This window comes from Pan troglodytes, chromosome 17 (genome assembly GCF_028858775.2).
Source record: "Pan troglodytes isolate AG18354 chromosome 17, NHGRI_mPanTro3-v2.0_pri, whole genome shotgun sequence".
NCBI lineage: Eukaryota > Metazoa > Chordata > Mammalia > Primates > Hominidae > Pan > Pan troglodytes.
The window spans coordinates 18,418,568-18,444,812 of NC_072415.2; the positions used below are offsets into that span (position 1 = coordinate 18,418,568).

Sequence of the window (26,245 nt, forward strand, 5' to 3'; positions counted from 1 at the left end):
ATGCTGATTAAGAGTATAAAAATACAGGCCGGGCGCGGTGGCTCACGCCTGTAATCCCAGCACTTTGGGAAGCTGAGGTGGGCGGATCTTAAGGTCAGGAGATGGAGACCATCCTGGCTAACACGGTGAAACCCCGTCTGTACTAAAAATACAAAAAAATTAGCCAGGCATGGTGGCACACACCTGTAGTCCCAGCTGCTTGGGAGGCTGAGGCAGGAGAATTGCTTGAAGCCGGGAGGCGGAGGTTGCAGTGAGCCGAGATCGCGCCACTGAACATCAGCCTGGGCAACAGAGCGAGACTCAGTCTCAAAAAAAAAAAAAAAAAAAAGAGTATAAAAATACAAGAGCATTGTAATGGCTTTGGTTGTAATATATAATTATGTGCCTCAGATTTGTAGTACAAGTTTAGACCCTTCTGTTAAACAGAGATTAATAGTGAAATAACTAAATTTGAGCTATAAAATCAACCCTTTATAAATTAAAACTTTAAATATATATGAGTGAATTTTCTTTTATTTATTTATTTATTTATTTTAGGAAATAGAGACAGGGTTTCACCATGTTACCCAGGCTGCTCTCAAACTCCTGGGCTCAAGCAACTCACCAACCTTGGCCTCCCAAAGTGCTAGGAATACAGGCGTAAGCCACCTCACCCAGCCAGGTGAATTTTCAAAGCCAACTTAATCCCAATAAAATATTTTGCAAGTTAGAGTTTTTAATTTTGGAAGCTACTGTTTTAAATATAAAATGAGATGAGATGTTGGCACAAATATTTTCTTTTGGGATTTTCTTTTAAATGCCATAGAATGCCTCTTAAGATAACAAAGAATTGTTGGCATACCTTACGTACAAATTCATATTTAAAGAGTTCTAGTATATTCTGTATATGAATATTTATTGAGTATCTTCCAGCTACAAAGCTAGTTTCCAACTGTTTTTAAATCTTTTGCTTATTTGTGTAGGTCTCAGGCATGACTGTAATATTTTACAATCACTCACTTACTATTTTTGACTGACCACTGAAGAGCTTTTTCTATTTTCTTTATTCATTTGGAATTTTTATTTTTTCAGCCATTTGCAAAGTGACCTTGAAAAAATTTGGTCTGGAAAATAAACACAGAAACATAGTAATATATATGTCACTACTAATCCCCAAAAGTTGGCAATATACATTACAGATACTCTACCTTTTTTGAATATCTACAAAAGATGCTTCCATTAGTTGGACCGTAATGAGAAAGCGAGTGGTTGGCTGCCTAAACACATTGACCATTGGCTAATCTAAATTAGGCACACATTGCTGATCTTGACAGTATGCATGCTCACACACCTCATCTATAGGTATGTTGTGTGTTCTGTGTTCTTGCAGCCTATACGATGGGTTCTGTTTGGAAAGAAAACTCTTGGTACTTAAATTTCTTAGTGTAAAAGGGTAGCAGAGAATTTTTATTTGGTTTCACTGCTTATCATTTGCTATAATTTATTTCATGTCTTCATGTACTTCGTGATTTTCTAATGCTTCATTCTTGATTTCTTGTGCTGCTTTTATGTTTTTCATTGTTGCATTTTAACTATTAATTAAAATTTCCCAAATTACAAATAGAAAAGATTGATTCATTCTTCTAACTTAAATGCAAAGATTGGAGTGCATTTTCTGAGTTAGAAAATGAACAAACTAATGAGAAACATTGTAAACATACAGTGTAGATGATAACTCTGAACTTAAGTACAAGATAATGATGAATATTCTGCTGCTTAAGTATATCTTAGAAATATTAATTCTTAGTGAAAATCTTAATCTATTCAACATCACTTATGGTAAGTATAACTTATTTTTCCTATACAGGTATTAAATATATAATTTATATGCCAGTCACATTTCCTCACACTAAATAAGGCAGCAGACACATATATTTAATATCATGGGTATGCATTTTAGGTTCTAAACCTAAGGTATGTGATTTCTAAAGCCATATCTAAATATTTCACCTCTTAAATATTTTGCTTACATATAAATATCACCAGTTTTTTTTTAAGAAATGCCATCTTATGTACAAGAAATACAAAGCCTATCCAAGTGTTTTGCTTTTCTCATTTGATACATTAAAGTAAAAATGATAATTTATTCATTCAAACAGAAAACTGTAAGTGATCAAACTTCTTAAAAATATGTTTTCCGGGCACAGTGGCTCACACCTATAATCCCAGCACTTTGGGAGGCTAAGGTGGGCGGTTTGCTTAAGCCCAGGAGTTTAAAATAAGACCAGCCTGGGCAACATGGCAAAACCCTGTCTCTAAGCACAAACACAGAAAAATACCAAAAAATTAGCTAGGCGTGGTGGTGCACACCTGTAGTCCCAGCTACTTGGGAGGCTGAGGTGGGAGGATCGCCTGAGCCCGAGAGGTCAAGGCTGCAGTGAGCCATAATTTTGCCACTGCACCCCAACCTGCGCAACAGAATGAGACCCTGTCTCAAAAAAAAAAAAAAAAAAGTGCAATTAAGTCTTTTGCCAGTCTGTGGTATGAGATAAAATCACTCAAGTGTTTAGATCATCTTGAAACCTGGCTGTTACATAACCCGTTTTTTATTAATTCAGTTTTTCTCAAAGCTTTGAATTTAGTACAGATGTTTTCTTTCAGTAGTCTCAGTCAATTAGCTAAAATAATAATTATCAATCTCATAGCACAGGGTTCAGGCAATTACAGAGCTATTGGACAATTTCTCAAATCCCCTGCATTGAGAATAAACTGAACTCAAGGCAGCCACTGTCATTTGACAGTGTTCCCTAAAATTCAGTTCGTATGCCATCTTTATGAATTTCTGCCAGCCTTAAGTGCCCCGGTACTATTAAAAATTTTTAATCTGCCATAAACAACTTTAAACATTTCTTAAGCAATAAAATCATGGATCTTAAAATACAGTATTTTTTTTCTGCAGCAAAAAGTATTTATTTATTTATTTATTTATTTTGCAGCACATTAAAATAAATATGGGCCTGGTGCGGTGTCTCATGCCTGTAATCCCAGCACTTTGGGAGGCTGAGGCAGGCGGATCACAAGGTCGGGAGATCCAGACCATCCTGGCCAACATGGCGAAACCTCGACTCTACTAAAAATACAAAAAAATTAGCTGGGCGTGGTGGCACATGCCTGTAGTCCCGGCTACTCTGGAGGCTGAGGCAGGAGAATCGCTTGAACCCAGGAGGCAGAGGTTACAGTGAGCTGAGATCACGCCACTGCACTCCAGCCTAGAGACAGAGCGAGACTGTCTCAAATAAAAAATAAATAACTGCCAAAACTATTTGAGTGTTCCTCTGTGCAGTGGTATGCATACAGTGCTATTCTTAGGGAAACTCTGGCTTTGTCGATTGGAAATGTGGGGCCAGCATGAGAAGCTGGTTGTGTTTCTCTTATTATGATAACTCCAATTATAGTAATTAGAAAGTGACCTGCTGCCAGGTCAACGGTGGGAGCCTCTGTGAGAACGTGGTTAGGAAAGGTGGAAGGTGTGTGCGTTTGAAATACTTGTGCTTTCTCCTAGAAAATTCCCACAAAATGTCAACAATTCTATTTCTCATTATATCTCCTTTTAGAAGATTCCTACAAAATATCAACAATTCTATTTCTCTTATCTCCTTATTGAAAGATTTAAGATTTTTACCTTTATAATTTGTATAAAAACTTGCTGCTTTTTTCCTTTTGTCCCTTTCAGTGCTCCCCACCACCATCACCAATTATTTATTTGTTCTAGCTGTTTAATGCCTGGGAAGGTAACAGTAAAAGAAATGCATGTGTTGTCAAGTTCTCAATTAAAAATTTTATGTAAAAAGATAATTAATGGACAGCTGTTCTTCCTTCTTTCCTTTCTTCCTCCCTTCTCTTTCCCTTTTTTCTTTTTCTTTTCCTTCCATTATCTCTAGCTTGTTCAAACCCTTCAAAAATAAGCAGAAATTATAAATATTAAATAAGATATATATCATTTGTAATAAGAAATAATTTACATGGTTTTTATAAATAATGTCAGGGAAAGCTGCACTAGAACACACTTATATACCAAATGTTTCCTGGAGCTCTACCTCTCATACTTAAGGTGTGTAAATATTACTTGCTGGGGGGGAATATCCTACTGTAAACAGCACATTCTTGCGGGGGGGGGGGGGGGTTGTTCTTTTTTTTGAGACACAGTCTCACTTTGATTCTCCTGCCTCAGCCTCTCGAGTAGCTGGGATTACAGGCGTCCACCACCACGCCTGGCTAATTGTTATATTTTTAGTGGAGACGGGGTTTCACCATGTTGGTCAGGCTGGTCTCAAACTCCTGACCTCAATTGATCCTCCTGGCTCGGCCTCCCAAAGTGCTGGGATTACAGGCGTGAGCCACCATGCCGGGCCACATTCTTGTTTTTTATAGTAACCTCAGTTACAGTGCTTTCCCCTCTAAAAGAGCATCAGTCAGTCTTTTTCACTTTAGTACTTAGCATGCCCTTTGCCCCATCTACGGCAGCCTCACAGACTGCATGCAAAGAGCAGTCGAGTGTGCTGGTCTATAAATTACATCATGCGGTAACTGCTCTTTTTCACTTATAAATGTACCGATTTTATAGTTACTAAATTTAGCCCATTTTTAACTCTTCATTTGAAATACTGAAGAAAAGTAGTTCCATTTGCCTTGGAGGATTCCAGGCTATGGTACCAAAAAGCAGGCCATCAGAGTCAGTACTGACAAAGACTCATGGATCAGCTTTGGCATGACACCATGGTGCCACTTGCCGAATCCATCTGAGCCTTAGTTTATTTATTCACCAATAGAGATCAAAATCAGTATGAATAATTGCTAACATTTATTGTTCACTGCCTGTACTAGGCACAGAATTTTATGTGCAATTATTAACCTGTTTAATGCTCACAACAAGCCCACGTCTGTTAGTATCCTCATTTTACAGATGAAAGGAGATTAGATAGCAGTAGAGACCCAAACCATCCCCCACACCACACTATAGACTGCTTCATTGTCTGTCATTTGTTGTATTGCCTTCTCATCCAAATTTGAGCTCTTAATAATATAAATCAGACTCATCAGAGGAAATGTATCCCAGACTTTTTGTGTTCACATTAAATATGTTTATATGAATATAGATTATTAGCCATTTTTATTTTCAAACCAAAACTTTTTCAGATCTTACAGCCATGTGTCTGGTAAGGCTTTGTGTGTGTCCTCTCTTCATCCATACATCACTGGATCCTTAGAGGCTGTGAAGTAAACTAGCTTCTCTCAGCCCCAGTTTCTTCATCTGGAAAATAAACAAGTTGTGAGTCAGTTATCTGTAGGATTCCTTTTAAGTCTAAATTCTAATCTACAAGTATGAATATGTAATTATTCATTTTAAAGTTTCCTTTAATTGAATTTGACAGTTAATATCCAACCAGAAGAAGTTTTCTATACATAGGCAAGGTGTTACTGAATCAAGCCTCTGTGTTTTTGTATGAAATGCTCTGTTACCTGGTATGCTTCCAACACAGATAACCTTTCTTGGCTCAAGAAAAGGTAAGCTTTTGCTTTTTTACCAGATGTGACTACCCCTGAATCTACAAAGAATCTTGTGGAGTCATCTATGGTGAATGGAGGTTTGACATCACAAACAAAAGAAAATGGGTTAAGTACCGCACAGCAGGTGCCTGCACAGCGGAAGAAGCTCCTCAGAGCCCCAACTCTGGCCGAACTGGACAGCTCTGAGTCTGAGGTGAGGCCCCAGTTCACCCAGCTTGACTCCAAGATGAGGGTGCTTAATGCTGTCTGATGCAGTTTATTGATTATCTTGCTTCAGTTGTTGCTTAATCTCTTCCCATTTTTCAACCAATAAAGCTAGGATTAAAATTAATTTGGTTTGCAGGAAATTAAATAATAGATTACTTTCTATTAGTAAAGACCAATATAGTGGCTATAATTATAGAACACTAAAATTTTTGTCGGGCATGTTAGCTCACGTCTATAATCCCAGCACTTTGGTAGGCCAAGGCAGGAGTATCGCTGAGCCCATGAGTTTGAGACCAGCCTGGGCAACATAGCAAGACCCTGTCTCTACAAAAAATTAAAAAGTTAGCCACATGCAGTAGTGCATACCTCTGGTCCCAGCTAGTTGGGAGGCTAAGGCAGGAGGATTCCTTGAGCCCAGGAGTTCGAGTCTGCAGTGAGCTGTGACTGTGCCACTGCATTCCAGCCTGGGCAACAGAGTGAGACTCTGTCTCAAAAAAAAAAAAAAAAGAAAAAAAAAATACATATATATATATACACACACACACATATATGTAGTCTTAAATTATATGTGGGGTTCAAACAAGTCAACAAGTTTTCCAGCTTATATTACCTTAATATCTTCCCGTTTGGGGAACAAAAAAATAAAGTTAAGAAAAACATTTTGCATAGATTCTTCTTCTAAAATACACACACACGTACACACACTCATACTTAGGATTGTTCTTTTTGTAGTAGTAATACCAACAGACAAAACTCCAAAAAAGAAAATTCTAATAGTATTCTCCAGATTTCATCATCCACCTACTGCCCCTTGTGGAGAGGGAAGATCTCATATCCTTCCTGATGTCAACATCCACCTATATGCTAATGCTTCCCACATCCATCTCAAGCCCCCATCTGCGATGTCAGTATTGTATACATCATTGCCTGCTGGGTCTCCACTGCCCTTCCTCAAAATCAACTTAGGTAAAATGAAATCCTCTTCTTCCCTCCCTTCTCCCTCACCCACTTGCCAAATCAAACACACACACCTACCCTAGCTACATATGCATGCGCGCACACACACACACCCTGGCTACACACACACATACATACACACCCTAGCTTCACACACACACACCCTAGCTACACACGCACATGCACACACACACACTCTAGCTTCATACACACCTCCCCTAGCTACACATGTGTGCGTGCACACACACACCCTAGCTACACACACATACATACACACCCTCGCTTCACACACACACCCTAGCTACACGCGCACATGCGCACACACACACTCTAGCTTCATACACACCTCCCCCAGCTACACATGCATGCGTGCACACACACACCCTAGCTACACACACACACCCCAGCTTCACACCCTAGCTACACACATGCACATACACACACCTGCGTGCATGCACACATACCCCCTAGCTTCTCATCTTCTGCTTGCTATCCTAGTTGCTGGCTCCATCCAAGGTAGAATCTGAGGAATTATTCTTTAATTCTCCTCTCATCCGTCTCCACTCCATTCCAAGCAATACCAATAATAATTTTGCTACTAAAGGTTTTTCAAACACTAATAACAATAAGAAATATTCATATTACTAACGTCAGTTGGTCTCTCTTTCTCACCGTCTCTTCAGTCTGTCTGACTTTCTTCTTGGCTCCCCAAATTCCGTCTTGCACTCACCGCTCTTTGTAACTCCTGCTTAAAACCTTCGGAAGGCTCCTTGGCACTTACAGAATAAAATTTGCACCCCCTGATCACACGCCTGCAGACACCTCTGGTCTAATGTCACACCTTCCCTGTCTCTGGTTTATGCCTCAGCCACGCACAGCCGTTCACTCTTCCTGCACAGCCCATCGGTGCTCAGCTTGGTGCTTAGCTGTGTCTGCGGTCTGCCCCTCACGTCCTTGTCAGAGTCAGCGTGGCCTCGCTTTGTCTTAGAAGTCTCCCGGATACCACTAGCCTGCCAGGACCCCTTCTCTGTGATTCTATCATAACCCACTCATCCCTCTGTTTCACTGGAACACTTTAACACCCTGTCATGTAATTATTCACTTATTTCTCTGTCCCACCAGAGTACATGTTCCCTGAGAGGAGGAACCATGCTGAATTTACTTTATATCACCAGTTTCTAACACTCAGTAGACACTCAAATATTTAGATAAATTCATACTAACCTATAAGAACAGTGATTTACATTTTAAAAGCATCTAGCTCAGATATCTAGACAGAGCTCCAATTCGGTAGCCACTCCCACATGTGGCTATTTAAATTTAAGTTATATTAAAATTAAATAAATGAAGAACTCAGTTTCTCAGTCATGGCACTCAAGGGCCCAGGAACCTCTGTGACCACGGCTACACAGATCACAGTCCCTTCACAGAGTTTGGTTGGGTGGCACCAATCTGCAGCTGCCAGGAACTACCTTCCTGCACCCCCACGGGCCTACTTTTAACTCCTTTTCTAGTCCTCTTTCATCACCTCATGAGGCAACACTACACAGCAAGGCATGATCAGATAAATTTGCAGCCTCTGTAACCTTCTTTGTGGTCCTCTTTTTGAAGACAAAGTGGTAATGCCCCAAATCCAAATCTTGAGATGATTTGCTAGACACACTCTTCTTAATCAAAGAGAGGCCATTTTCATCAGTTAGAACATGAAGCAAGCAATAAATTGCCGAAAAAAGAAATGTGAGATCTGGATTCCAGCTACCTCTGACTTTTGTCACTAGCTACTGGTTTAAACCCGGATGAATCATAGTTCTTAAGTCAGTGGTGGTAGAAATCTCAAAGATTTATGGAACAGAGTGAATGATCTTAGACAAGGGTATGGAAATAAGCGTATTCCTCTCTTCCTCTTCAATCTAAAATTGATGTTTTTAAGTATAAGGGAAGAGCAAAGGTATTAAATGTGGGAATGCCTTATGTTCCTTTTTAAATATATACATAATTCCTTTTTAATATATATTATATATATATTTAGAAGTTTTGAAATTCTTTTATATATATTTGAAATTCTTTTATATATATGTATATATATGTGTGTGTATATATATGTGTATATATATGTGTGTGTGTGTGTGTGTATATATATATATATACATATATATATATATTTTTTTTTTTCTTTTTTTTTTTGGAGACAGAGTCTTGCTCTGCCAGCCAGGCTGTAGCACAATGGCCCAATCTCTGCTCACTGCAAACTCGACCTCCCAGGTTCAAGCGATTCTCCTGTCTGAGCCTCCCGAGTAACTGGGATTACAGGTGCCTGCCACCATGCCCAGCTAATTTTTTTATATTTTTATTAGAGATGGGGTTTCACCATGTTGGCCAGGCTGGTCTCAAACTCCTGACCTCAAGTGATCCACCTGCCTCAGCCTCCCAAAGAGCTGGGATTACAGGCGTGAGCCACCACGCCCAGCCGAAAACTTCTAAATGTATTCATATGTTAACATTTAGAAAACACAGATAAACCAAAGTCTTTATTTTTAATCAACTGTTTCAAGTTTTGGGTTTGTATTAATCAAAGTTTTAATAAACTTTCTATTGATGAGACAGTAGTTCTCTTTAATAGTGGTAGATGAATTGTGTTTATTCTAAAACACTATTAACATTAGCTAATTTCAGATCATCAACTGGTTAAAGCCAGCTCAGAAGAAGGTCTGTTGTAAAGCCATTTAATGAACTGACATTTATATAGACATGAATGAACACCTGGAAACTCAAACTGTGTTTCCTTACAGTGTGAATTAGTAAAGACAATTCTCCATGTGGCACCTGCCCTAGGCCCGCTCAGGGTGTACGGACTGGGTGCTGGAATGGACACTTGATCTTGCTGGCCATCAGCGTATTCTCCCTTTGATGAGAGGAGCTGATTCTGTGATCTCTAGGTCTCTTCCAGTTCCAAAACGTGGTAGTTTTGCTCCAGAAGCATGAAACTGGAAAAGATGTTGAGGAATTCTATCTATTCCTAAACCAAGATTGACTTACCTCTGGTCATATTTGCTGTCTTACAAATGGCCACAAATACAGAGACTGTTAAATACATCCCATGTCACATTACAGGGTTTTTTTTTCGTTCACATTTTATAGTAATTTTTTGTTCCCTACTTTTTAGTGCATTTTTAAACTCTTCTCCTATTCTTTTCACCAACTTCTTTTTTTCTTCCAGTACCACTCCATTTTTTCCATTCAAATATTTATTGAATGCCTTCAGTAAGTACTGCAGGTACAGACAGAAATATGATGGTCTCTGCCCTTCTGTTGTTTATAATTTAAATAGAATATAAAAAACATACCTAAGAATCATTCCAAGTGCTTAGTGAGCTCAGTGTCTTAGGGTATGTAGAATGTGACTGGACACTACAGAAGTCCAGAGACGGCAGAGGTCAGTTCAGTGAGTCAGTAAACACCACAGGGACTGAAAAGGCTGGAGAAGCCACGTGGAAGAGTAGTAGGATATAGGTTTTAGAATGAGTATAAAAGACAGCAGAGGGCTTTCCATTTTGTTGTGAGATGTGAGCCGGGCTGTGCCACAGCATGTTGATGTATTTCTCCCGTGCCTTCCCAAGAGCAGAAATGCAGTCTTACTCAAACCTCTGCTCCTTACTGCATGTCTGGCATCTAGTGACTCTGCTGACTTGTCTAGTGAATTCCTGGCTGACGTTGCACCATGAGCAAAGACCAAGTGAAGACTCAGGGCTGTAGAAGACAGTAGAGAACAAATAAAGGGCAGTCTCAAAAAGGTTGACTTTATTCTTTTTCTTCCTGCCTCTCAGTTGTATCACCTACTTCCCCATTTTCCCTCTCCTCCTCAAATTTAATGGCTGGCTTCCGAACATGGTTTTTTGGGGGTTTTTTTGAGATGGAGCCTCACTACATTGCCAAGGCTGGAACACAGTGGAGCGACCTCAGCTCACTGCATCCTCCGACTCCCGGGTTCAAGCAATTCTGCTTCAGCCTCCCGAGTAGCTGGGATTACAGGTGCCCACCACCACACTCAGCTAGTTTTTGTAATATTAGTAGAGATAGGGTTTCACCATGTTGGCCAGACTGGTCTCGAACTTCTGACCTCAGGTGATCTGCCCACCTCAGCCTCCCAAAGTGCTGGGATTACAAGCATGAGCCACCACACCTGGGCCCAAACATGTTTTTAAGTGCCAAAACTTTTTCTTGACACCAGACTTACACAGAAGTACAGTGTCAGTCAGCTGGAAATGGAGATGGGGACTAGAGCCTTCCCCACCCACCACCACCCACCCTTCCCATCCTTCAGGGCCTCCTGAAGGCCTCATAGAGCAATGTGAAATTTCTTTTCCATTCCAAGAGGGAGTGGCCCACTGCTGAGTCAGTACTCAGCGGGCACTGAACTCACCAGTGGAGTCCACCTGCCTCTGCTGCCCCTTGCATGAGCCTCTTTGTCCACCCTCTGTAATGAAGCCCACAGAACAATTGAAGGAGACACCAGAATTTCCCCTTGAAGAGGAAGCAGTGACACTTCCAACTGTAAACTGAACACTTTATTCACTCTTGATATAGGAAATGCTGTCACGTGTATGTAAATTTCACCTGTTAACTTATCAGGACTCATTCTAGCAATGTTTTTGTTTTTTGTGGGGTTTTTTTGGTTTCTTTGTTTTACATTTTAATAAATGCTTTCTAGCCACCATAATATCTACTATATGGTAAACTCTGTATATATACGTGATCTTATTTAATCTCCTTTTCCATAGAGACTCTATATTCTTTTAAGAGATACCTTCCACCATTCCACAATATCAGCTGTGCTCCCCTGCAGAGTTTTCATTTGATGACATCCACCAGAAACTTCTTACCACACATTGCTGTCTTTGGGGGTTAACTTAAATGTGGGTCCAAATTATCACACAGAACAGTTTACTGCTTAAATAACCCTTATTTAGTTCTGAATTTCTTTGTAATCAGTTAATATATTATTGTAGATCAAATACTCATGAAATTAGAATGATGTTAATTATTTACATTATCAATTACAAACTCAACTGTTTTATATAAAAAGAAAAAACTCCTTAATTCTTTTAAGAACAAAGACACTGACTTGCTTTTTAATTAACAAAATATGAGCAATTTCCATTTGATTAAATGTCCTTTTCCAACATGATGCCTGATAGCTGTGTGGTATTCCACAGTAATAACCTACTGTATTTTATTTACTCAGTCCTCTATTTTTTAAGATTTAGGCTGTTTCCAGTTTTCTACCATTATAAAGAGCAACACTATTGTGAACATTATGTTTTTGCTTTCATTTTCCAGTTTTCTACCATTATTAAGAGCAACACTATGTGAACATTGTTATATTTTTGCTTTTGTTTCTTTCTCAATTTTTTTTTTGCCAGAACTGAATTTTCTGGGTGAAAGAATGCACATTTGTGTAGCTTTTGATACATACTGCTAAGTGCCTTAAAGAAAGCTATAATGAGCCAGGTGGGTGGCTCACAGCTATAATCCCAGCACTCTGGGAGGCCAGGCCAGTCAGATAGCTCGAGATCAGGAGTTTGAGGCCAGCCTGAGCAACATAGCAAGACCCCCATCTCTACAAAAATTTGGCTGGGTGTGGTGGCTCACTCCTGTAATCCCAGTACTTTGGGAGGCCAAGGTGAGTGGATCACTTGAGTTCAGAAGTTTAAGACCAGCCTGGCCAACATGGCAAAACCCCATCTCTACTAAAAATACAAAAAATAGCCAGGCTTTGTGATGCATGCCTGTAATCCCAGCTACTTGGGAGACTGAGGCAGGAGAATTGCTTGAACCCAGGAGGTGGAGGTTGCAGTGAGCCAAGATCACGCCACTGCACTCCAGCCTGGGCGACAGAGTGAGACTTCATTTGGTGCACACCTGTAGTCCTAGCTACTGGAAGGCTGAGGCAGGAGGATCACTTGAGCCCAGGAGTTCAAGGCTGTGGTGAGCTATAATCATTGCCACTGCACTCCAGCCTGGGTGACAGAGCAAGTCCCCCCCCCAAAAAAAAGACCAACCACAGTGACTCACACCTGTAATCCCAGCACTTTGAGAGGCTGAGGCAGGCGGATCACTTGAGCCCAGGAGTTCAAGACCAGCCTGGGCAACATGGCAAAACCCCACTTTTACTAAAAATACAAGAACTTAGTCTGGCATGGTGGCATATCCCTGTAATCGCAGCTACTTGGGAGGCTGAGGTGGGAGGATCACCTAAGCCCAGGAGGTCAAGGCTGCAGTGAGCTGTGATTGTACCACTACACTCCAGCCTGGGTGGTGGAGTGAGACCCTGTCTCAAAAAAAAAAAAAAAAAAAAAAAGCACGGGGCATGGTGTCGCTATAATGGTTATTTTGTATTGAGCTAACCCTGTTAGACTTTCATTGTTGCTGGGGTTTTTAGTTGTTTGTTTTTATTTTTTTATAGAGACAGGGGTCTTGAACTCCCAGTCTCAAGCATTCCTCTTGCCTCGGCCTCCCAAAGTGCTAGGATTACAGGCATGAGCCACCATGCCCAGCCTCTGTTAGACTTTAGATATAAATCAGTTTGTCTTCACAAAGACCATAGATAGCAGCTATGATCCTTGTATAAAATATAAGAAAACTGGCCATGCACAATGGCTCACACCTATAATCCCAGCACTTTGGGAGGCCAAGGTGGGCAGATCACTTGAGGTCAGGAGTTGAAGACTAGCCTGGCCAACATGGCAAAACCCCATCTCTACTAAAAAGAGAAAAATTAGCCCGGTGTGGTGGTGCACACCTGTAATCCCAGCTACTCGGGAGGCTGAGGCATGGGAATCACTTGAACTCCAGAGGCGGAGGTTGCAGTGAGCCGAGATTGTGTCATTGCACTCCAACAGGGGTGACAGAGCAAGACTCTCTCCAAAAAAAGAAGAAGAAGATAAGAAAACAGGTACATGAAATGGTTGCCTAGGTTCAAAGAGTTAGTAAATGATAAAGTTAGATTTGAAACCCAAGTCTAACTCTGAAGTCCATGTATCTCATGAACTTGCTAGTATTCTCACGCTACATGAGAATGCCTGAATTAAAGAAAAGAACAAAGGCTGGGCATGGTGGCTCACGCCTGTAATCCCAGCACTGGGAGGCCGAGGCGGACGGATCACTTAAGGCCAGAAGTTCAAGACCAGCCTGGCCAACATAGTGAAACCCCATCTGTACTAAAAATACAAAAATTAGCTAGGCATGGTGGTGCATGGTTGTAATCCCAGCTATTTGGGAGGCTGAGACATGAGAATCTCTTGAAGAGCAAGACTCTAGTGTCCAAAAAAAAAAAAAAAAAAAAAAAGAAACCAGTATTTTTTTAACTGGAAGGGGCCTTAGAAATTTTGTCCAGCATCATTATTTTTCAGTGAGAAAACTGAGCCCCTAGCCAGGTAGAAACTGAGTTAGAAAAGCCATACAGTGTTTTAGTCACAGATCCCCTATAAAATTAGACCCCCACACCCAGACCTTCTTTCCATTACTCTTTTTTTCAGTTCCTGGAAACCTAACTTCAGTGTCTCTTGTTATCTTTAATAACCTTTGCTAGCCTATCTTGGTAACTTTTTTTTTTTTTTTTTTTTTTTTTTTTTACTGAAAGATGAGTTTTGATTGTAGCCATGTCAAAGCTTCCAGTAGGAAAGCTAAGCAAAGGAGCTGTGTCTGAGCCCTGCTTGAACCTCTTTTCAGGAGGAGGAAGATTTCCATTCCTGTTAAGTGAGTTACGTGCCCAGACTGGCCCCTGAAACTATACTCTGGCAGTATTCGGCACCAGTGAGCCCTGGAGCAAAGCAGCAGTGCAAGAGGCTTTCCTGCAGCCATGGTTCTGAGCTAGAGAAGCCCTAACTCAGTGAGGATCAGCCAGCCTCTGAGATCAGACAAAAAACACAAGCAGATTTCGGGAAGCAGTCCAGGCAGTAGAAGAGACTGATGTTCTAGAAATGTCAGAGACCCGTCAGAATTCCCCAGATAAGCAAAAAGTGATTAGGCAGTTGGAATAGACATGAGAGGGTACGCAGCAAACAGGAGTCTGTACATGCACATGCATGTACCCACGCATATGCACACACGTGTGTACTCACACACCCTTCTCTCAGGAGACCTGACTGTTAACAGTTCCCTGGCTCTCCTTCTGAGTGTCTAAGTTACCCAAGATATGCTAGCAGAGGTTAGTGTGATTCCTCTGGGGCAAGAACTAATCCTGGAGAAGATTCGTTTTAAGCAATCAGAAAATTGTGTGCAGCTGCCTGTTGTGGGTATTCAGGGACAGTGGGCCATTAACACTTCTGGGGGAGCAACGTAAAATTTAAAACAATTCTTTATATCTGTAACATTTCAGTATATTGTATGTGCATTGGGTAATCAAGGTACATCAGATGCTAATGTCAAACCTTAGTTATTTCCTTCTTGCAAAAGCATTTTTAAAAAATTAATATACTGGCCACACATGGTGGCCAGTATAAGATTATGCCTGTAATCCTAGTACTTTCGGAGGCCAAGGTGGGAGGATCACTTGAGGCTAAGGAGTTCGAGACCAGCCTGGGCAACATAGTGAGACCCCGTCTCTACAACAAATGTTTTTTTTAAAGTTAGCTGGGCATGGTGGCACATGTCTGTAGTCCCAGCTACTTGGAAGGTTGAGATGGGAAGATCACTTAAGCCCTGGAGGTCAAGGCTGCAGTGAGCCATGATTGCACCACTGCACTCCAGCCTGGGCAACAGAGTGAGAACCTGTCTCTAATTAACTAGTTAATTAATGAACATAAAAAATGAATATGTTATGTGGTTTTCTTATGTTATTTTTAAATCTTGAGTATATGCTTTTTAAATAGAGAATGCACCCTCTGAGTGCCAAAATCTAGTACTCCAAATGTGCTTACTTTTGCCTCAGTTGCATCTATAAGAGTCTCATGAGACCTCATAAAGTGTATATGTGTATATATATAATTATATTATATATAATATATAAATATATTTATATAAATTATACAAATTATATATGTTATATATAATATATAAATTATATGTAAATAATATATATAAATTATATATAAATAATTATATTTATATAAATATAAATAAGTATATATATAAATAATATATACTATATATAATATATATAATTTATATATATAAAGAGTAAGCATGAAATAAAAGCATTCAGCATTATTAGGATTTTAAAAAATCAGAATGTGGCTGGGCGTAGTGGCTCACATCTATAAACCCAGCACTTTGGGAGGCCAAGGCGGGAGGATCACTTGAGGTCAGGAGTTTGAGACCAGGCTGGCCAACATGGCAAAACCCCATCTTTACTAAAAATATATATATAAATTAGCCAGGCATGGTGGCACTTGCCAATAATCCCAGCTACTCGGGAGGCTGAGGCAGGAGAATCGCTTGAACCCAAGAGGCGGAAATTGCAGTGATCTGAGATCACACCACTGCACTCCAGCCTGGGTGAATGAGCAAGACTCAGTCTCAAAATAATAATAATAAATAAAAAGATTTTAAAAATCAAAATGTTACCTTTAAATTCACCTAAACTGAAATGTTAATTCCCCTAGAACCATATCTGCAAATTTTTAGTGTTACTTTAAAACGGAGATTCAGGAAAGACTTTCTTAGACTTTTATTTTCGAGACAGGGTCTCGCTCTGTCACTCAGGCTACAGGGCAGTGGTGTGAACACAGCTCATTGCAGCCTCGACTTCTTGGTCTCAGGGGATTCTCCTGCCTCAGCCTCCCAAGTAGCTAGGACCATAGGTGTGCACCACCACACCTGGCTATTATTTTCTTATTATTTTTTGTAGAGACAAACTCTCACCATGTTCCTTAGGCTAGTCTCAAACTCCCTGGCTTAAGCGATCCTCTGGTCTCAGCCTACCAAAGTGCTGGGAATGCAGGGGTGAGCTACCATGCCTGGCAGGAAAGACACTTAGTTTTGATTTACATTTTTGAACTGGAGAGGACTATAAAGAATATTCCACCCAACCACATTTTCTAGATAAAAAAGATTCTGAGAAATGCTGAGTTATGCACCCAGGTTCTTCTGACTGATTAGAGTGGAACTGGCTCATTTGGGCATAGTGAAGCCTCTCGATTAAGTTGCTTTGCTTCTTCAAAGGATTTTCAGGACCATCAGACATTGAGTAGTCATTTTAAAGATCAGATGCAGTGGTGGAAAAATCCAACTTGGAGGTTTCATAGGACGTCACTGAGAATAAAGTCTGAATGAGAGAAAAGAGCCCCTTCCAGCAAAGCTTCCCTCCACTGCTCTCCATGTTTTGGAGCTCAACATGTACATAAAAGGGACATGAAATATAAAGGAAACATGAGAGGACCACATCGCATGTACAGCTAGATGTTGCCATTCTTTGAGCTGAGTGGAAGTGTGGCCAGTGCTGGGCTGCAGTAGTGTGCTCCGGCTCCACCTCTTCAGATACAGATGATTGTGCTTCCTCATGTTTTCAGTTTTCTTTAGAATTTTAACATCTGTGGTCATAAAATTATTGATCTTTTTAATTTGCTTATAAAAGACTTCATTCTGACCTATTTGCTTATTTATAGAGCCACTTTTTCTCAGAGATAGTTTTCTTACAGAATTAAGTATGATATTTTCATTATACAGAATTTAACTCTAACTGGTTTCCACCCTGGAGTAAAGAAACGTGATCTAATTCTCCCTTAACACTAACAAAGGTAACAACGTGTAAAATTAGACTTTAAAAATATTTCTTTTTTTTTTCCTTTTGAGATGGAGTTTCACTCTTCTTGCCCAGGCTGGAGTGCAGTGGCATGATCTCAGCTCACTGCAACCTCCACCTCCCGGGTTCAAGTGATTCTCATGCCTCAGCCTCCTGAGTAGCTGGGATTACTGGCACATGCCACCACACCCAGCTTATTTTGTATTTTTAGTAGAGACAGAGTTTCTCCATGTTGATCAGGCTGGTCTCCAGCTCCAGACCTCGTGATCCGCCCACCTCAGCCTCCCAAAGTGCTGGGATTACAGGCGTGAACCACTGTGCCCAGCCGACTTTAAAAATATTTCTAGCGAAGGTGAGCTGAAGTACACGTGTGAGGCACAGGGATGGTTTCTGCTGTTTTAATCAGGGTAGCAGATAATTATTTGGGAAGTATTGTGTATGACTCCTCAGCAGATAATTATCTGGGAAGTACTGTATATGACTCCTTTGTTCCTTTTCTAAGAGACACTCTCTGCTTTTATTTCTTGTCTGACCTTCTGTAAACAGAAAAAGATTGTTCTAATTGCATGCTAGGTTTTTTGGAGATTACTATGACTGACCTACATCGTATCTGGGATAGAGGCTTTGCTTAACAGTGCTTGATTTGGTGTTCATGATAAGTCCCAAAAGTGTGGAGGTCACTATTTAAACCTTTTTTGGGTTTTTTGGTTTTTGTTTTTTGAGACAGAGTCTTGCTCTGTCGCCCAGGCTGGAGTGCAGTGGCACGATCCTGGCTCACTGCAACCTCCACCTCCCGGGTTCAAGTGATTCTCATGCCTCAGCCTCCCAAGTAGCTGGGATTACAGGCGCCTGCCACCATCCAGCTAATTTTTGTATTTTTAGTAGAGACAGGATTTCACCATGTTGGCCAGGCTGGTCTTGAGCTCCTGACCTCAAGTCATCTGCCTGCCTTGGCCTCCCAAAGTGCTGGGATTACAGGCGTGAGCCACCTTGCCCAGCCTAGCCCTTTTTTGTTTGAACTATGTCGTTTACGTGGCCTTTTTTCCCCCCCTGTTCTTTGACCAGACACTTTGTATTGTAACTTACTTGAAACTAATGATTTCAGCAGTAGGTTTTAGGTGAGGCCAGTTTTTGGTGAACAGCAAATTCTTAAAAGTTACTTCATGCTGGGCTTAATACCTATGTGATGGGTTGATGGGTGCAGCAAACCACCATGGCACACATTTACCTGTGTAACAAACCCACACATCCTGCACATGTATCCCAGAACTTAAAGTAAAAATAAAACAAAAATTTTTTAAATTAAAAAAATTTAAGTCATTTTAGCTAAGAACATCAAAAATTTTTCACTATTTATCTCACATAGTCATGAGTGAATATATTTGCCTAATTTTCTTCCTTTTGTATCTAAAAATGTCTATAGGCTGGACGTGGTGTCTCATGCCTGTAATCCCAGCACTTTGGGAGGCTGAGGCGGGCAGATCATGAGGTCAGGAGTTCAAAACCAGCCTGACCAACATGGTGAAACGCCATCTCTACACACAAAAAAATACAAAAATTAGCCGGGCGTGGTGGCACTCACCTGTAATCCCAGTTACTCAGGAGGCTGAGGCAGGAGAATTGCTTGAGCCCGGGAGGCGGAGGTCGCAGTGAGCTGAGATCATGCCACTGCACTCCAGCCTGGGCAACAGAGTGAGACTCTGTCTCAAAAATATATATATATCTAAAGATACTAAGTAGAAATTACAAGTAAATGTTTATCTCGTATAGTATTTAGTAAATATTTCAGGAATAAATATTATACTTTATTTTTGTTTAGTCTAAAACAAGTTAGGATCTCTTCTCACTGGTAATAAGAATTTTAATTTTATTTGGCACGATGTAGACATTTTTCTTTTTCTTTTTTTTTTCTGAGACGGAGTATCACTCTGTCACCCAGGCTGGAGTGCAGTGATGCGATCTCAGCTCACTACAACCGCTGCCTCCCTGGGTCAAGCAATTCTCCTGCCTCTGCCTCCCAAGTAGCTGGGACTACAGGCGCGTGCCACCACGCCTGGCTCATTTTTATATTTTTAGTAGAGGTGAGGTTTCACCATGCTGGCCAGGCTGATCTCAAACTCCTGACCTCGTGATCTGCCCATCTCGGCCTCCCAAAGTGCTGGGATTATAGGTGCGAGCCACCATACCTGGCCCACAATGTAGACATTTTTCTAGACTCATATGACATTTCATGAAATGTTTATTTTTTCATCCATTCATTCAACGAACACTCATTACTTACTAAGTGATGGGTTTGGTACTGGACATACATCAGTGAACAAGACAGACCCAGCATCTGCTCCCATGAGGCTGACAATGTATTACTTTTATAAATGTATTAAATATTTCCCTAATAATATTAACCACTGTTTTATTGTGTGCCAGGTAATGTGTTAAGCATTTTGAATGCATTACCTCATTTCATCGTTCCAATAACCCTATGGAAAAAGTGATATTAAATACCCTCTTTCACAATGATGAAACTAAGATAAGAAACATGCTCAGGCCAGGTGCAGCGGCTCACACCTGTTACCCCAGCACTTTGGGAGGATCGCTTGAGCTCAAGGCCAGCTGGGCAACATAGGAAGACCCTGTCTCTACAAAAAATTTAAAAATTAGCTGGGTGTGGAAGTGCACACCTGTGATCCTGGCTACTGGAGTCTGAGGTGGGAGGATCACTTGGGCCCAGAAGGTAGACGCTGCAGTGGGCCCAGATCACACCACTGCACTGCTACCAGAGCAACAGAGTGAGACCCTGTCTCCAAAAAACAGAAAGAAGCATGCTCAGTTTCACATCACTCTCATCAGGGCAGAGCCAAGGCACAAACCCAGACCTGTCTTGTTTGAAACCCCTTCTAGTTTGTCTTCTGCTTGCCTTGAACCTTTGACATACTTTGGTGCCTCCTGTTAAAATAACTGTTTAATAATAAAATGTTATTACGTAGCACTAGAGCACAAATGTCTAAGAAGTCGATTTCTCCACCTGTACTTTGCTCAGGAAGAAACGCTGCACAAGTCGACCAGCAGCAGCAGCGTGTCTCCCTCTTTCCCTGAAGAGCCAGTCCTGGAGGCCGTGTCCACAAGGAAGAGTGAGTAGTTGTGGTGCTAAGAGCTGTAGTCGGATGTCTTACTACAAAACACACTTGACCTAGAGCAGAGCTCCCAGAGCGCCCTGTGATCATCTGGGGTAGAAAGAACTAACTCAGGCATTTCACTGATCGGGAGATGAAATACTTATTTTCCAAGAGTGGCATCATACCAGGCCTCGGGGTCTTATGACAGAGCAGGCACATGTGTGTTTACGAACAATAGTCATGGGAAATAGTATAAATCAGTTGTGTGTGTAGCGTTCTGTTTTGTTTTGTTTTAGATAGATTACCTCCTTGGCTAAATTTAAACCAGAAGCCCAACACAACCATATTTATTATCACTCCACCTACCACCCACACACACCCATCTCCAAAAACCTGTGTAGATAGTGAAAACACCTTTATAACTCTTTAGGAGATAGATTCTGAACACAGATATCTAAAGTTAAGGGATTTCTAAAGGCTTTTAATAATCCTTTTCATTTATAAGAACATTATGAAGTATTAAAAATTATATATTGGCTTGATTTCTCATACACAAAAATTCTTTAAGTAGTGGTTTTATTATTTACACAGATTATATCAAAAACAGTAGGTACTGACTAGTTATCCACAATTGGATATTATAGGGACCCAATTGAATCACATAATGGATTTCTGTATCTTTTCTTGACTGTGGAAATTATATCTGTGTTTTCCTTTAGTGGTTTCTCATGGTGGGACAGTCTAAATAGATGGATCATATGTAACTTTGTGTTGACTCTCACTTTCCACACCCACTACATTGAAGCAGCTCTACTCTGTAGATAGAGTAGGAGGAAGCACTAAATAAAACTCTGGCACCATAATTTATTTCTAATGTTCTCCTTATGTTTTCAAAATGTGAATCCAGAACCATTCAGACACTAAAGCAGTCTCCTTTTAAACAGTCTTAAAATATTACTAGGCAGAGAAGGACAATGGTACAATATTAACATCAAAGCTGAAGCTTACTTTTTGCAGTTTAAATACAGTTTAATTTAAACCTAAGGACAAAATGTCTTGGTAAACATGTAGAAAGAAGGATTTTCCTTATTTTATCTTTAAAAAGGAGAATGTAAAAAGAGGGTACATTGAGAATTTTGGTATGATTTGGGAATCTTTCTGGCTACACCTAACATTTTTCCTTTTTTCTTGCTATTTCTGTAGCAAGTTTACTTTGCAAAGATTCTTCTGTAACAGCCCTCAGAGTCTACTCCTAAGGATTACCATTACCATCTTAAAATATCTCTCCAATGAAATAAATAATTCATCTTTGAATTACAGTGTTTGTCACAAATGTCAAAAGGTTTTGTGTTAGAAAATTCACAGTAAGTTTTATTTCATTTGGTTCAATCTTTAGAGCCTCCAAAATTCCTGCCCATATCATCAACACCCCAGCCAGAGAGACGGCAGCCACCCCAGAGACGACATTCCATTGAAAAGGAAACGCCTACTAACGTGAGGCAGTTCCTGCCGCCTTCCAGGCAGAGTTCCCGCTCTCTTGTAAGTACAGGAAAGACTTCGTAGTAACTTAGGGACCAGCTAGAAGACATAGAATCATTAGCTTTCTTATGAAGATGATAAGGAGAAAAAAACTTGCAAAAGTTAGAATGAATTTTGAATAACTTACTTAATAGCTAAAGAAAACAAACAGCCAGGCGTGGTGGCTCGAGCCTATAATCCTAACACTTTGGGAGGCCAAGGTGGGAGGATTACTTGACTCCAGGAGTTCAAGACCAGCCTGAGCAACATTGTGAGATCCCGTCTCTGCAAAAAAAAATAATAATAATTAGCCAGGTGTGGTAGTGCACACCTGTGGCCCCAGCTGCTTAAGAGGATGAGGTGAGAGGATCATTTGTGCCCAGGAGGTTAAGGCTGCAGTGAGCTATGACTACACCATTGCACTCTAGCCTGGGCAGCAGAGTGACACCTTCTCCAAACTCTATCCATAACCTAAACGAAACTTGACCAGTGTTTGTTCATTTTGAGCTCTTTTTTTTTTTCAAGAAAATTTATCAGTGGTTGAAAGTATGGATTATTATTAAAGAAATGCTTTCTTTCTTTCAAAGGCTATTAATCCATTTAAAAATTGTTAAAAATTGACCAAAAAAACTCTTAGCAAAATGACTACAGTAGATGATCTTATTGAGGCAGAAGTACAAGCGAGGGAGAATTTTGATCCATTAATAACTACTGTACATTGTTTTCTAGTATGTTTTGTGATATTTGGGGCCAGTGGTGTTATTTTGGTTGAACTGGTTTATAGTTTTTGCTGTTTTCCAGAGACTTGCAGGTTCTTATAGTGGGTGCTCATTTCTCAGGACAGTGGGCAGCACACAAGGGTTTGCCAGGAGGAATTAGTAGATCTCCCAGCCAACAGAGGTCTCCAAAGACTCTTTTGTAGCGCCACTTGGCTTCTGAAATATTTGTAGGCAAGATGCACAGCTGTAATTAATATTCTACCCACAGTCAAATATCTAATGTGTTTTCAAATATTCATGAATAAAAAATAATAGAATATATTGAATACTAAGTCCGTTTTTTAAGGCTGCGATGAATTATTAGAGTTTCAATTAAAGTAATAACAGATGGGAGATAATGCGGTTATTGTGAAGACAGGGATTTTGAACAGAGCTTAGAATGTTAATATTTGGTCATTCATCTCTATTCCAAAACAGTGCAATTAAAGAACTAATGATTTTATGGCGATTCCTGATAGGATTCTTCTAGCTCCAGAATAATCACCAAAACACAGCTATTCGATTAAATATAGCCTTGTCAGTGACTTACCAACAAGAAAACAGAACTCTGACCAGACAGATTCAAACGTAAAAATCTAAAAATTTGTTTTCATGTGAATAAGTTATTGCTTTTACCAAAATATACAGCTATTATCACAACTTTAAAATATGTAAGAGGGGCCAGGCACAGTGGCTCACACCTGTAATCCCAGCACTTTGGGAGGCCAAAGGAGGAGAATTGCCTGAGGCCAGAAGTTTGAGACCAGCCTGGGCAACTTAAGAAATCCCTGTCTGTACAAAATTTTTAATTAAAAACTTAGTTAGATGTGGTGGCGCATGCCCGTAATCCCAGCTACTCAGGATGCTGCAGAGGGAAGATCCCTTGAGCCTAGGAGTTTGATGCCACAGTGAACTAAGAATGTGCCACTCCACCCCAGCGTAGATGACACAGCAAGACCCTGTCTCTAAAAATATATATACACACATATGTGTATGTGTGTGTATATGTGTGTGTATGTATATACATATGTATGTACATACATATACACACGTATGTATATATATGTGTGTACATACATATACACATGTATGTATATACATATGTATGTACATACACATGTATGTATATACATACATACACACACACATACATGTGTATAGGTAAGAGGGAACTTGCGGTTTTTTTCATAAGTCTAATCATTAGGGTATTCTCTTCTTCACTCAGCTTTTCCTAGAAGCCAGTCTATCATTCAGCTTGTAACTGGCCTTTATGTGATCATACAATGTCATTATTGAGGTTAGACTTAAAGTTTAAAATTAGCAATGTAAAGGAACTATCAGCTTAGCTACAAGGTAGTTTCAGCTTATAATAGAAGTTATGCTGAGACCTTCAGCTGACCCCAAGGGCCCATGACTGTGTCTGTTTCCTGTTAAAGCAGAGCTCTTAGTGTTGCAAGGTCAGGCCGTGCACTGTTTTTTTGTGGAGCAGGAAGGAGAGCAAGATAAACTAACTTGCAATCACTGAGGAAGGTCTCAGTGAGCAGGCAGTGGGAGAGCCGCTCTGCTCAGCACTCAACAGTGGTCAGATTGAGGGCAGGGAGCAGAGTCCACGCAGGCCTCCAAGCACCAGCAGAGACAAAATTAAATGATCTTCCTTGCTAATAGCTTATCTTGGGAAATCCATAAAATCATACCTTGTAGTAATGCCCTATAGCTTGGTAAGTATTGTTTTTATAAGTGTAATTAATTTTTAAATGTAGCTGCATTTTAGAAAACAAAGAATCATTTTGTATTTGTAACTCCTCAACTGAAAATGGCAGGAATGTTTTTATTGTTGATAATTTTTTTTTTTTTTTGAGATGGAATTCCGCTCTTGTTGCCCAGGCTGGAGTGCAATGGCTCAATCTCGATTCACCACAACCTCCGCCTCCCGGATTGAAGCGATTCTCCTGCCTCAGTCTCCCAAGTAGTTGGGATTATAGGCATGTGCCACCACACCCGGCTAATTTTGTATACTTAGGAGAGATGGGGTTTCTCCATGTTGATCAGGCTGGTCTCGAACTCCTGACCTCAGGTGATCTGCCCGCCTCGGCCTCCCAAAGTGCTGAGATTACAGGCGTGAGCCACTGTGCCCGGCTGATAATTTTTATTTTTGTTGTATCTCCCTCCCTTTTCTTGTGATGTTTAAAATGTAATTTTTTTCATCATTTGGTCAAATAACCGAGGGCAAGTGCCCATCCAGTCTAAAGGCACCTCGTGTTGGCAGTACCTTCCTGGGGCAGGTGCAAGTGGCTGCCTGGCACATGTCCCCATGCTTTCTCAGGCACAGTAATGAGTTGCCTCTATCCTTCATCACAACAAGCCCCACTGAGGAAACTCAGAGTGTTTGCAGGACCCTAAATTAGAAAAATCCTTGCTGTGTGAACGCTGAGATTCTCCAGGAAGGACTTCGTGGTTTCATCACTGATTTATATGTGTGGATGCAGATGTTCGCACGGACTGTACCAGCCTCATGGTGTTTTTTGTTTTGTTTTCCTTTTGTGATCTGTAATCACTATGTGTAGGTCACTTGTGTTCAGCATTATTTTCTCCTTTTCTTTTCCCCCTGCCATTTTCTTTTTCCCTTATCTGTTGTTCAGGTTCCTAGGATAACCAGTGTATGGCCAAGGACGCCTTTTCGACCACTTTTTTCTACCATACAAACAGCTTCTCTGCTCAGCTCTCATCCTTTTGAAGCAGCCATGTTTGGGGTAGCAGGGGCTATGTATTATCTGTGTGAGAGAGCTTTTACCAGCAGGTGGAAATCCTCAAAGGTTGGCCTCTTTCTGCTGGGTCTGGGATTATTTCATTCTCTGTATCTCTGACGGTGACACCTCAACTGTTGCGCTCTCTGAGAATTAACCGCTTAGATAGCACTTTGCTTCCAATCATTGATTCCACTCTTGTGCAGGATGCACCGATCATGCCGTGGTCTCAGTTGAGGGAAATAACTGGGAAAGGACAACAAACTCAAAATGCAGCATCTGATGAAGGGGACCTGTGGGTGTTTGTCTCCTCGGGTGACCTAATTGTATAGCAGAGTCAGTGCTGCCACCTTTCTCCATGTGCAGCAGGCACTCTGAGCCCGTGGGGTGCATTCCTCCTAGGGCCTCCCCCCACCATCAGAAGAGTATTTGCTCACTCATTCCGTGAGCAGAGCATCCTCCTGCCAGGCCAGGTAGCCATGGTGGACTCCGCCCACCCACAGACACCTGCACAACCAGGGCATGGGCTCAGGAAACCTGTGTGGTCCCATCACCTGTCATGAAGCTGTGTTATGACAACCAGGGTGTGTACGTCACTTCTCTGCAAAGAGAAATTTCAAGTTTCCTTTTTAATGATGTGGCTATTTTAAATAATTCTGC

At 40.7% G+C, this 26,245-nt stretch overlaps 1 protein-coding gene across 16 annotated transcripts in view; it reads left to right on the top strand.

Moving 5' to 3' along the window:
• SPIRE1 (spire type actin nucleation factor 1) overlaps nt 1-26,245 on the top strand; it is a 217,520-nt gene that overhangs the window by 178,598 nt on the left and 12,677 nt on the right. For 9 of the 16 annotated variants that reach the window (XR_010152011.1, XM_063795916.1, XM_016933259.4 and 6 more), the window contains 4 exons: nt 5,568-5,740; nt 20,490-20,580; nt 21,962-22,104; nt 25,481-25,654. Coding sequence is in view for 14 of the 16 variants with exons in the window: in XM_063795916.1 (XP_063651986.1) it covers nt 5,568-5,740; nt 20,490-20,580; nt 21,962-22,104; nt 25,481-25,654 (581 nt within the window). In the remaining 2 variants the exon portion in view is untranslated. The remainder of the gene's footprint in view (nt 1-5,567; nt 5,741-20,489; nt 20,581-21,961; nt 22,105-25,480; nt 25,655-26,245) is intronic. The other 7 variants (XR_010152012.1, XM_054671737.2, XM_003315796.6 and 4 more) reach the window with 1 other exon arrangement.